The 13,638-nt window shown below is 38.2% G+C and overlaps 1 protein-coding gene across 1 annotated transcript in view; it reads left to right on the top strand.

The window, feature by feature from the left end:
- Positions 1 to 13,638, top strand: part of LOC128649161 (receptor-interacting serine/threonine-protein kinase 3) — a 163,071-nt gene that overhangs the window by 107,568 nt on the left and 41,865 nt on the right. Inside the window, exon 10 of the mRNA XM_053702269.1 lies at positions 868 to 907. Coding sequence (XP_053558244.1) covers positions 868 to 907 — 40 coding nt within the window. The remainder of the gene's footprint in view (positions 1 to 867; positions 908 to 13,638) is intronic.

The following is a 13,638-nucleotide window of genomic DNA, read 5'->3' as shown; positions in this document are numbered from 1 at the left end:
TTTTTTACCTGATGCCGGCATCTTTTATAGGAGTAATCTGTTAGAATTTATGTTAGAATTTATGTTAGAATTTATCTTATATTGTTATAATAAATATTGATTTATTTGTACATATATATCCAATCCTCCTTTTTTTGGCTACTTAGATACGCTAATTTCAATTCGTTTTTTTTGTTTATTTATACAAGTAAATATCTCATTAGAGTTTTTTAGATATTTTGGCTCTCAGCTATTCGTTAGCGCTATCCCTCCCCCACACTATCCTTTTTGAACTAAGGGTGTACTTTATGAGGTTAGCACACTCCATATTGGGATTAGCTCGGAGAGCAGAAGTGTAGTATCCCTAATCACACTCTACATTTTTAGAAAGTACAATTATTTTACCTGGTGTTACAGACTGGTACATACCCACTGGTAAAGAGATAAAACAAACTGCAGTTGTTTTACCTGGTTATACAGATTGGTACATAACCACTGGTAAAGAGATAAGAAAAACTGCAGTTGTTTTACCTGGTGATACAGACTGGTACATAACCACTGATAAAGAGATAAGACAAACTGCAGTTGTTTTACCTGGTGATACAGACTGGTACATAACCACAGGTAAAGAGATAAGACAAAGTACAATTATTTTACCTGGTGTTACAGACTGGTACATACCCACTGGTAAAGAGATAAAACAAACTGCAGTTGTTTTACCTGGTTATACAGACTGATACATAACCACTGGTAAAGAGATAAGACAAAGTGCAGTTGTTTTACCTGGTGTTACAGACTGGTACAAAACCACTGGTAATGAGATAAGACAAAGTACAGTTGTTGATTACAATGTTCATCTCATATATTTCTTGTTCATTCTCATTCTAGGATTATCACCAGCAAACAAATCCATCAGCTTCTAAACCAGGTATTCTCTCTGATATTCTCTCTTACATAGTTATGAATTAACTGAAATGTAATGCTTATTTTTAGTAGCTTTAATTATTACTGACAAATATATATATATATATATATATATATATCTCAGCTTAAGCCTAATAACTTAACGTCAACTTTTTTTGCAATGTAATTGTTTCCAAATAAAAACCTGGTAGAATGTTTTTTTGCACTTTAAGGACCTGTATGTGCCTATTTTAGACTGTTTGGATTTATAAACCTGTGGATAGAGCACCCGGGTGGTTGTGAACTGGAAGTAATTCATAAATATTTTAAGAAAATTTCAGTTTAAATTGAAACTTCTTTCAAATGTAAACTAACTTTCCATTTACATATAAACACACTACATGGCCAAACGATGTGCACAACCCTACAAATTATAGAGTTCAGTTGTTTCAACCACACCAGTTGCTAAGAGGTGCATAAAATCCATCAAATAGCCATGAAATCTTGATAGGCAAATGTTGACAGTAGAAAGGGTAGTATTGAAGAGCTCATTGACTTTAAACATGGCACTGTCATAGGATGCCACATTAGTGTGTGACATTTCTACCCTACTTGATCTGCCCCGGTCAACTGTAAGTGCTATTATTTTGAAGTAGAGCACTCTAGAAGCAACAACAGCCCAACCACAAAGTGGTAGACTACACAAACTTACAGAGCGGGGCTGCCATAGCTTAAATCAACAGAAGTTTCATGAAAATTGGTTTCAGTGGCCAAGCAGCTGTTTACAAGTCTCAAAACTACAGTACATGCACAATGCCAAGCCCTGGAGTAGTGTAAAGCACACCACCACTGGACTCTGGAGTAGTGAAAACATGATCTCTGGAGTGATTAATTATCTGGAAGTCTGATAGAAGAATCTGTGTGTGGAGGATGCCAGGAGAATGTTACACACTGAAATGCCTCCTAGTGGAGGAGGAATAATGGTCTGGAGCTTTTTATCAGGGCCCTTTCGTGTTCCAACATGACTGTTCTATTTCCTGTCATGTAGTGCTCCAGACATGTGAATGCTTCCTATGTAGGTACGCTCACGGCTATTCCGGCCCAGAGTACCTGGTTTTCAATCCGCCACCCTGGAGGCTCCTGATGCCATAGGAATCAATGGGAGTCTTAAAGCAGTGAAAGCTTATGTTCAATGCTGCCAGATATCCCATTGATTTCTATTGTAGAAAACCAGTAACGTTTACATCTGACACCCTAACATAAACCCCGAGTCTAAACACCCCTAATCTGCCGCCCCGACATCGCCGCCACTAAATAAAATGTATCAACCCCTATCACACCGCTTCCGGACCCCACCGCAACTAAATAAAAGTATTAACCCATATCCCGCTGCTCCTGGACCCCACCGCAACTAAATAAAAGTATTAACCCCTATCCCGCTGCTCCCGGACCCCACCGCAACTAAATAAAAGTATTAACCCCTATCCCGCCACTCTCAGACCCCACCGCAACTAAATAAAAGTATTAACCCCTAAACCCCTAACCCCTATCCCGCCGCTCCCGGACACGACACCGCAACTAAATAAAAGTATTAACCACTATTCCGCCGCTCCCGTACCCCACCACAACTAAATAAAAGTATTAACCCCTAAACCCCTGGCCTCCCACATCACTACCACTAACTAAACCTATTAACCCTAAACCACCAGCCCCCCACATCACCATAAACTAAATTAAGCTATTAACCCCTTAACATAACAACCAGATAACTTTACATTAAAATAACAACATCCAAGATGGCGTCCCTTGCATGCCTATTGGCTGTTCCAATCAGCCAATAGGATTAGAGCTGCTAAAATCCTATTGGCTGTTCCAATCAGCCAATAGGATTTGAGCAGCTCTCATCCTATTGGCTGTTCCAATCAGCCAATAGGATGAGAGCTCAATCCTATTGGCTGATTGGAACAGCCAATAGGATGAGAGCTGTTCAAATCCTATTGGCTGATTGGAACAGCCAATAGGCTTTTAGCGGGTCTAATCCTATTGGCTGATTGGAACAGCCAATAGGATTAGAGCCGCTAAAAGCCTATTGGCTGATTGGAACCTTTCAGCCAACAGGAATGCAAGGGACGCCATCTTGGATGACGTCACTTGCATTCAAGATCCGGTTTATGGCGGAGACCATATTGAAGAGGAGCTCCTCATCGGATGGCTTCAGGATGGACCCGCTCCGCGCCAGATGTCTTCAGGATGGACCTGCTCCTCGCGGGATGGATGAAGATAGAAGAGGCCGCATGGATGAAGACTTCTCCGGCTGAATGAAGATGGAAGAGGCCACCCGGATGAAGACTTATTGCCGGCTGGATGGATCCTTCAAGCGGAACTTTAAAAACTGTAAGTGGATCGTCGGGTTAGTGTTAGGTTTTTTTAAGGTTTTTTTGGGTGGGTTTTATTTTTAGAGTAGGGTCTGGGCAGTAATAGAGCTAAATGCCCTTTTAAGGGCAATGCCCATACAAATGCCCCTTTCAGGGCAATAGGGAGCTTAGGTTTCTTAAATAGGGTTTTTATTTGGGGGGGTTGGTTGTGTGGGTGGTGGGTTTTACTGTTGGGGGGTGTTTGTATTTTTTTTTTTTTTTCAGGTAAAAGAGCTGATTTCTTTGGGACAATGCCCCGCAAAAGGCCCTTTTAAGTGTCATTGATAGTTTATTGTAGGCTAGGGTTTGTTTTTTTGGTGGGCGGTCCTTTTTATTTTGATAGGGCTATTAGATTAGGTGTAATTCTTTTTTATTTTTGATACTGTGGTTTTTTTATTTTTTTGTAACTTAGTATTTTTTATTTTTTGTAACCTAGTGTTTATTTTTTTGTAGATTTAAATAATTTGAGTAGGGTTAGGTTTTTAAATATGTAATATAGTTAATTTAATTGGTAGTTTAATGTATTTTTATTATAATAGTTAGGGTAGGTTAATTAATAGTTTAATATAGTTTAATTTAATTGTAGGATAATAGTTAGGGTAGGTTAATTAATAGTTTAATATAGTTTATTTTAATTCTAAAGGTAAGTTTAATTTTATTATAAGATAGGGATGTTGTAATTTGAATGTAAAGTTATTGGGTTGTTAGGTTAAGGGGTTAATAGCTTAATTTAGTTAGGGGGCTGGCTGTATAGGGGTTAATAGGTTTATTTAGTGGTAGTAATATGGGAGGCCAGAGGTTTAGGGGTTAATTTTATTTAGTTTTTTTTATTTCGTTGCGGTGGGGTCTAGGATCGGCGGGATAGGGGTTAATACATTTATTTAGTTGCGGTGGGGTCCGAGAGCGGCGGGATAGGGGTTAAACATTTTAGTATAGTGGCGGTGTTTAGTGACAGGGTATAAATAAAGTTGGTAACAAGCCGAATAGCAGCGAGATCGATGACTGTTAGTAAACAGTCCGCTGCTCATCGCCCCGTACTTGGTGCACAGCTTTTTGCTGGCTTTTTTTTATAAATATGGAGATCATATTCAGGTCCGTGGCTGCTATGTTAGGCGATGTTAGGTCGAGCGTATTGGTGCCGTCGAATGCAAGAAAGTTGACAGCTTGATAGATAGGCCTCTAGAAGTAAAAACAAAATATTTTTTTTTTAATTGTAATCTGTATTTGGTGTTCTTCCAGGTGACTAATAAGTGATGATGATAATGATGAATGTAACATTCAAGCTATATTGAGTCTTGTGGCACTCCACATGGCGAAGGCTTGAGTTTAGAGGTGGCTATATCTGAAGGATTCATATTGAGACCTGAAATCAAGAAAACAATGTACACCAGCAGAATGTGCCATTTTATCCACAGTAGTTACCAGTTGCTCTATTAATACTACATTATCTACAGTATTGAATGCTGCAGATAAGTCACATAGTATCTGGACAGAGCAATCCCATTTTCTCTTTCCATTTGTAAATTACAGAGCACATCATCCAGGTCTGTTACTTTCCTGTGCCTTTTCATGATTTCTGCATTTTATAGAAATATATCTGGAACAGCTATACTTAGGGAAAAAAATATTCAATCAAGAACTGAAGACAATAAAATTTGAAGCTGAAAGTGTTGTCTATTCAAAAAGGCACACAGGAGCTTGATACTCTTAGCATGAATGCTGTTTTATCCGGAGGTAATAAAACACTTCTGTGCGAGCATACTTAGTTCCCAAATATATATTATTTGCGCACACATAGGCCTCTATTTATCAAGCTGTCTACTTACCTGCATTCGATGGCCCCAATACTCTCACCTAAGATTGCCTAAGATCGCCTAACATCGTCGCCGCGGACCTGAATACGTTCGGCAAATTTATCAAGAAAGCTGTCAAAAAGCCCCGCACCAAGTACGGTGCGATGAGCAGCGGACTGTTGTTAACTAACAGTCATCGATCTCGCTGCTCTTCGGCTTATTCGCAGCTTTCTTGCTATACTGTCACTAAGCACCCACACTATACTATACTGTTTACCCCCTAAACCGCCGCTCCTGGAGCCCCTCGCAACTAAATAAACTTATTAACCCCTAAACCGCCGCTCCCAGACCCTGCCACAACTATAATAAATATATTAACCCCTAAACCTCCGCTCCCGGACCGCGCCGCAACTATAATAAATCTATGAACCCCTAAACCGCCGCTCCCGGACCCCGCCGCCACCTACATTATACCTATTAACCCCTAGTCTGCTGCCACCTATATAAAGTTATTAACCCCTATCCTGCCGATCCCGGACCCCGCCGCAACTAAATAAATTGTTTAACCCCTAAACCGCCGCTCCCGGAGCCCACCGCCACCTACATTATACATATTAACCCCTATCCTGCCGCCCACATCGCCGCCACTATAATACATTTATTAACCCCTAAACCTAAGTCTAACCCTAACCCTAACACCCCCTAACTTAAATATAATTTAAATAAATCTAAATAAATATTACTATTATTAACTAAATTATTCCTATTTAAAACTAAATATTTACCTATAAAATAACTAATAATAGTTACATTGTAGCTATTTTAGGATTTATTTTTATTTTACAGGCAACTTTGTATTTATTTTAACTAGGTACAATAGTTAATAAATAGTTATTAACTATTTAATAACTACCTAGCTAAAATAAATACAAAATTACCTGTAAAATAAATCCTTACCTAAGTTATAATTACACCTAACACTACACTATAATTAAAATAATTACATAATATAACTACAATTAAATAAAACTAATTACAATTAAATAAAATTAACTAAAGTACAAAAAAAAAACTAAATTACAGAAAATAAAAAAAATTACAAGAATTTTAAACTAATTACACCTAATCTAAGCCACCTAATAAAATAAAAAAGCTGCCAAAATAATAAAATTCCCTACCCTATACTAAATTACAAATAGCCCTTAAAAGGGCCTTTTGCGGGCCATTGCCCCAAAGTAATCAGCTCTTTTACCTGGAAAAAAAGAAATACAACCCCCCCCAACATTAAAACCCACCACCCACACACCCAACCCTACTCTAAAACCCACCCAAACCCCCCTTAATAAAACCTAACACTAACCCCCTGAAGATCACCCTACCTTGAGCCGTCTTCACCCAGCCGGGCACAAGTGGACCTCCTGACCGGCAGAAGTCTTCATCCTATCCGGGCAGAAGAGGACATCCAGACCGGCAGAAGTCTTCATCCAGACGGCATCTTCTATCTTCATCTATCCGGAGCGGAGCGGGTCCATCTTCAATACAGCTGGCGTGGAGCATCCTCTTCCATCGACGTCCTAACGAAGAATGAAGGTTCCTTTAAATGACATCATCCAAGATGGCGTCCCTTTACTCCTTTTAAATCATAATGACAACAGAAACTACCCAAATGACCCTGATCAAAAGTTTACATACCCTGGTGATTTTGGCCTGATAACATGCACATAAGTTGACACAAAGGGGTTTGAATTAAAGGTAACCATCCTCACCTGTGATCTGTTTACTTGTAATAAGTGTGTGTGTATAAAAGGTCAATGAGTTTCTGGACTCCTGACAGACCCTAGCATCTTTCATCCAGTGCTGCACTGACAATTCTGGATTCTGAGTCATGGGGAAAGAAAAAGAATTGTCAAAGGATCTGCGGGAAAAGGTAGTTGAACTGTATAAAACAGGAAAGGGATATAAAAAGATATCCAAGGAATTGAGAATGTAAATCAGCAGTGTTCAAACTCTAATAAAGAAGTGGAAAATGAGGGGTTTTGTTGAAACCAAACCACGGTCAGGTAGACCAACTAAAATTTCAGCCACAACTGCCAGGAAAATTGTTGGGTATGCAAAGACAAACCCACAAATAACCTACAAATAACTTCAGGTGAAATACAGGACATGTGGTGTGGCTGTTTCAATATGCACAATAAGGAGGCACTTGAAGAAAGATGGGCTGCATGGTCGAGTCGCCAGAAGAAAGCCATTACTACGCAAATGCCACAAAGTATCCCGCTTACAATACGCCAAACAGCACAGAGACAAGCCTCAAACCTTCTGGCACAAAGTCATTTGGAGTGATGAGACCAAACTTGAGCTTTTTGGCCACAACCATAAACGCTACATTTGGAGAGGAGTCAACAAGGCCTATGATGAAAGGTACACCATTCCTACTGTGAAACACAGAGGTGGATCGCTAAGGTTTTGGGGATGTGTGAGCTACAAAGGTACTGGAAATTTGGTCAGAATTGATGGCAAGATGAATGCAGTATGTTATCAAACAGAACGCCTCATTTTCCACTTCTTGATTAGAGTTTGAACACTGCTGATTTGCATTCTCAATTCCTTGGATATCTTTTTATATCCCTTTCCTGTTTTATACAGTTCAACTACCTTTTTCCCACAGATCCTTTGGCATTTCTTTTTCTTTCCCCATGACTCAGTATCCAGAAACGTCAGTGCAGCACTGGATGAAAGATGCAAGGGTCTGTCAGGAGTCCAGAAACTCATTGACCTTTTATACACACACACTAATTACAAGCAAACAGATCACAGGTGAGGATGGTTACCTTTATTAGCCATTCAAACCCCTTTTTGTAAACTTGTGTGCATGTTATCAGGCCGAAATCACCAGGGTATGTAAACTTTTGATCAGGGTCATTTGGGTAGTTTCTGTTGTCATTATGATTTAAAAAGAGTAAACACAGTTGATTGATAATAAATTGCTTCAGCCAAACACTAACCATGAGTGAAAGAAACGTTTTTGTGTTATCATTCATATTCTCTGAGAAATGGCCAAGACATCATAAATTCTGCTAGGGTATGTAAACTTATGAGCACAACTGTATATATGATTTTCAACAAAGGATTTCAAGAGAATAAAGCAAATTGTATTATAGAAGTATATTGGAATGTTGATTAAAATTGCATGCTCTTTCTAAATCATGAAAGAAACAATTAGGGTTTCATGTCCCGTTTAATGAGGTAAAACAAAAATAAAATAATAATAATGCAGCCTTGATAACTGCTCGTCCCTGAAAACCATATACCTTCATAGATGGCTATGGCTTCTTAAAATTGTATGTATTATCTGGCAGACAAATATCTGCCTTGGTTTGCCAAAACTGGGCCTCAAATATAACAAGGTCCCACAAGGGCTTATTATTTTTATAATATATATCTGCATAAGGAGGCCTGGAAATGTTGTGCGTCTCTAAAATCCTTAAAGGGACAGTACACTGTAAAACTGTTTTTCCATAAATGTATTTTAAATTACTTGTTATACCAACTGCAGAGTATAAAATATTTGAGAAATTGCATTTTCGGGTTTATTTGTGTATCTGAAGTAGCTGGTTTTGTGCTTTGAAACCACAGCCTATTACAATGGGTTGAGCTTCAGGTAATATCAGATCTCATTATGTTATCACTTTTATGTACACAGACTTGCTTCCTTATCTTATATTTGTCTGGAACACCAAAGCTCAAAACATAGAGAGAACAATGGAAAATTATCATTTTTTGCATCAGCCAATAGGATATTTCTACCTTAATTCCGATTGGCTGATAGAATTCTATCAGTCAATCGGAATTGAAGGGACACCATCTTGGATTACGTCATTTAAAGGAACCTTCATTCAGTCGTCGGCCGTGGAAAGAAGAGGATGCTCCGCGTCGGATGTCTTGAAGATGGACCCTCTCCGCGCTGGGTGGATGAAGATAGAAGATGCCGTCTGAATGAAGACTTCTGCCCGTCTGGAGGACCACTTCTGCCTGGTTGATTGAAGACTTCTGCCCCTTCTGGAGGACCAATTCTGCCCGGTTGGGTGAAGACATCTCCCGGTAAGGTGATCTTCAAGGGGTTAGTGTTAGGTTTTTTAAGGGGGGATTGGGTGGGTTTTAGAGTAGGGTTGGTTGTGTGGGTGGTAGGTTTTAATGTTGGGAGGGGAATTGAAATTTTTTTTCAGGTAAAAGAGCTGATTACTTTGGGGTAATGCCCCGTAAAAGGCCCTTTTAAGGGCTATTTGTAATTTAGTGTAGGGTAGGGCTTTTTTTTTATTTTGGGGGGGCTTTTTTTTATTTTGTTAGGGGGATTAGATTAGGTGTAATTATCTTAAAAATCTTGTGATTTCTTTATTATTTTCTGTAATTTAGTGTGTTTTTATTGTACATTAGATAATTTTATTTAATTGTAATTAATTGTATTTAATTTAGGTATTTAATTTAATTGTAGTGTAGTGTTAGGTGTAATTGTAACTTAGATTAGGTTTTATTTTACAGGTAAATTTGACTTTATTTTAATTAGGTAGTTATTAAATAGTTAATAACTATTTAGTAACTATTCTACCTAGTTAAAATAAATACAAACTTATATGTAAACTAAAAATAAACCCTAAGCTAGCTACAATGTAACTATTAGTTATATTGTAGCTAGCTTAGGGTTTATTTTATAGGTTAAGTATTTAGTTTTAAATAGGAATTATTTAGTTAATGATAGTAATTTTATTTAGATTTATTTAAATTATATTTAAGTTAGGGGGGGTTAGGGTCAGACTTAGGTTTAGGGGTTAATATGTTTATTATAGTGGTGGCGACGTTGGGAGCGGCAGATTAGGGGTTAATAAGTGTAGTTAGGTTGCGGTGACATTGGGGACAGCAGATTAGGGGTTAATAAATATAATGTAGGTGTCGGCGATGTTGGGGGCAGCAGATTAGGGGTTCATAAGTATAATGTAGGTGGCGGCGGTGTCCGGAGCGGCAGATTAGGGGTTAATAATATAATTTAGGTGTCAGCGATGTCAGGAGCAGCAGATTAGGGGTTAATAAGTGTAAGATTAGGGGTGTTTAGACTCGGGGTTCATGTTAGGATGTTAAGTGTAGATATAAATGTATTTCTCCATAGGAATCAATGGGGCTGTGTTAGGAGCTTTACGCTGCTTTTTTGCAGGTGTTAGACTTTTTTTCAGCCGGCTCTCCCCCATTGATTCCTATGGGGAAACCATGTTTTACCAGCTCACCGCTAACGTAAGTAGCGCTGGTATTGAGGTGAGATGTGGAGCAAAATTTTGCTCTTCGCTCACTTTTTGTAAAAACCCGTAATACCAGCGATGTGTGTAAGTAAGCGGTGAGCATAAACTGCTCGTTAGCACCGCACAGCCTCTAACGCAAAACTCGTAATCTAGGCGTCAATTAAGCTGTAAAAATATATCAACCAGTTTGATTCAAATCTGCAACATAAGGAACAGTACTAATCAATATTTGTGTATATAAAACAAGCTTCTAAGAAGCGTACCACCGTGGGCTCTGCCACCTTATACAGTGCAGGCATCCAAACTCCCATCCACTATTGATATTGTGAAGAAGGTATGAAATCCGTGTAATCTAGACTAGTTTAAAGAAGTTGTAGTGAGCAGCATGTTTAAATAGGCAACATAAGTAACAGTCTCAATCAATATTGAAATTTGAGTATAAAGCTTCTTGGAAGCGTACCACCATGGGCGCTGCCACCTTATATTATAGTGCAAGTATCCAGGCTTCCATACACTATCGTTATAGTGAAGAAGTAAGTATAACAATATAGTTGCAATATAAAATTACCTTAGACAGGTTTATACCAGGCATCCGACTGTTGTTTTCACAAGTGCTGCAATCCTCTTGCTGTAAAGGAGTTTTAATACGTCTGCGGCCTTACCCCACGTGACCGATGGCGTCTGACGTTACGGCTAAGCACCGCTCCTGTGTTTATTTTCTGTAGGTAATCACAGCTGTCAAATTTCAGTATTTGCAGACTTGCATCCACAATGCTTTTTCTAAGTGGTTCTATTTACAGGTCCTGCTCTTACTGCATAGCAAGCAGGAAGCATGAAATTCTCATATGGACTTATGTATTTTTAATGAAGATTTTCAGCAAATAAGATAACCCGGGTTATGATCAAAAGTGCTCCAGTTAGAAGTACTAAAACACAATAACTATGCCTTAACTTCCAACATGTTTCACCCTCAGAAGGGCTTTATCAAGGATCAAGATTATTTGAGGTTACTCCAATATAGAAAAAGACTACTGGTGTTTATACATATATTTAAAGATTTTTTTTTTTTTTAAATATCTATCTAATCGGTCTGTCTATCAATCTATTGTTGTTTTCTAATGTGACAAATATCGCGTGAGCAATAAAGTGGATTATCGCAGCTCTTTGCATGCGTCGGAAGTAGTATTACAAGTTGAAAGTAAACGTGTTTGCTCAAGCCCAATTGAATTTGATGCATGTCGGGATAGCGTGACCTCAGAGCTCTGGTTAACTGTTATACTCGACTAAAAAGTTGCACAAAACATTAAAATTAAATTTAAAAGTACAGTTACACTCAAAATAACATTATCTAATAAAAATTATATTTCAAAATATTGCATAAAAAGAAGGCTGCAAAGGGGTTTAACATAGAGATACATACATATACATGTGTATATATATATATATATATATATATATATAGGTATATATATATGTGTACATATGAATTTATGTATTTATATGTGTATATATGTATTTACAGACATATATTCACATATAAACACATAAATACATATATAGGGGCCTATTTATCAATGTGCGATCGGACATGATCCCATATTGCGGATCATGTCCGCTGTCAGCATTTATTATAGTTCTTGTGAACTGATGGTGCAATGCCGCCCCCTGCAAATTTGCAGCCAATCGGCCGCTAGCAAGGGGTATCAATCAACCCGATCGTATTCTATCGGGTTGATTTCTGGTGTTGTCTGTCCGCCGCCTCAGAGCAGGCGGACAGGTTATGGAGCAGCAGTGTTTAGACCGCTGCTTCATAACTTCTGTTTCTGGCGAGCCTTCACACGGGGTATTAAGCTCCATACGGAGCTTGATAAATATGCCCCATAGTATAGACATATATACAAGTGCATTTGAGCCCTTTGCAGTCAAGTAGCTGAAAACATGAAAAAAAAATCACATTTTACAATATTCATATTTAATAAAGTGTTTAACTATGTATTTACTGTACACACAATAGTTCACATTCCACATAGGGGAATATGTTCTAAGTATTTATAAATAGATATTCCTATATATGTCTGTATATATCTATACGTATATATAATCATATAACAGTTCACAGTTGGCAAACAGCACACACCTGATGCACGTGGTAGAGGACCACTACAAACACCTCTCTGTAAGATAGCAGCAACTGATTCCACAGCACCAATAATCAGGAAAAAAAGGTTTATAAACTTCAAAGCATTTATTGATCCTTTTAGCTTTCATAAAGCATAGGCACACAGCAGCAAATGCAACGCTTCGGGCTGTTAACCCTTAGCATGAGTAAGGGTTAACAGCCCAAAACGTTGCATTTGCTGCTGTGTGCCTATGCTTTATGAAAGCTAAAAGGATCAATAAATGCTTTGAAGTTTAAAAAAATTTTTTTCCTGATTATTGGTGCTGTGGAATCCAGTTGCTGCTATATATAATCATATAGATATATATTTTATAAAAAAAAAACATCAGATGTATATAGAAATATGTACGGTATTTAAGAATAAATAAAACATATTGGAATGTGAAATATTATATCGGGTTAGCAGACTTGGGTTTGTGATCGGGTTTGTGAAACTTGTTGGATGTTACGCTCAATTAAAGTCTATGGGGAATACGTTAACACAGTCACAATATTCTAACTTTTTGCGTGTGCCGGGTTAGCACGGGAGAAATAAATAGTGTTTAATTTGTAATCTAGCCCTCACAGGGGTAACCATGCAGAAACTGATGTCTTTCCACGCACTAATCGTAACACACATTCTACAGGTTAGCAAGCAAGATCAAGGCAAGGCTATACATTTCTTCATGTAGTGCTAGATTATAAGTGGAGTGCAAAACATCGCTTCTGCAAAAGCGATATTTGCACTCCACTTACTAATGCCAGCATACCTAAATGTGCGCTGGTATTACAAGTTAGGTGTAATACGAACCTTGCGTTCGCATTGCATGGAAGCTTTGCACGCTTCCATAGGGTCAAATGGGAGCCGCGTTCCCATGAAGTCAGACATGGCACGAGAACTAGAGCACAGTCCCCATAGAAAACTATGTACAGGCACTTTTCTAACACCCCACATCCGCAAACTTTAGCACCTAAAATCTGCTTTGTGCAGTTATTTTTTTAAAAACAAAACATGCTACAATTTTTTTTACAAATGACACTACACATTTATTTTGGGGGGCAGTTGGGGCACATTTAAAAAAAATTAACCAGAGGTCTGGAGA

This window comes from Bombina bombina, chromosome 2 (assembly GCF_027579735.1).
Source record: "Bombina bombina isolate aBomBom1 chromosome 2, aBomBom1.pri, whole genome shotgun sequence".
NCBI classification, from domain to species: domain Eukaryota; kingdom Metazoa; phylum Chordata; class Amphibia; order Anura; family Bombinatoridae; genus Bombina; species Bombina bombina.
Note: the sequence above shows the minus strand (reverse complement) of the source record. Positions and strands in the feature narration are given on the sequence as shown.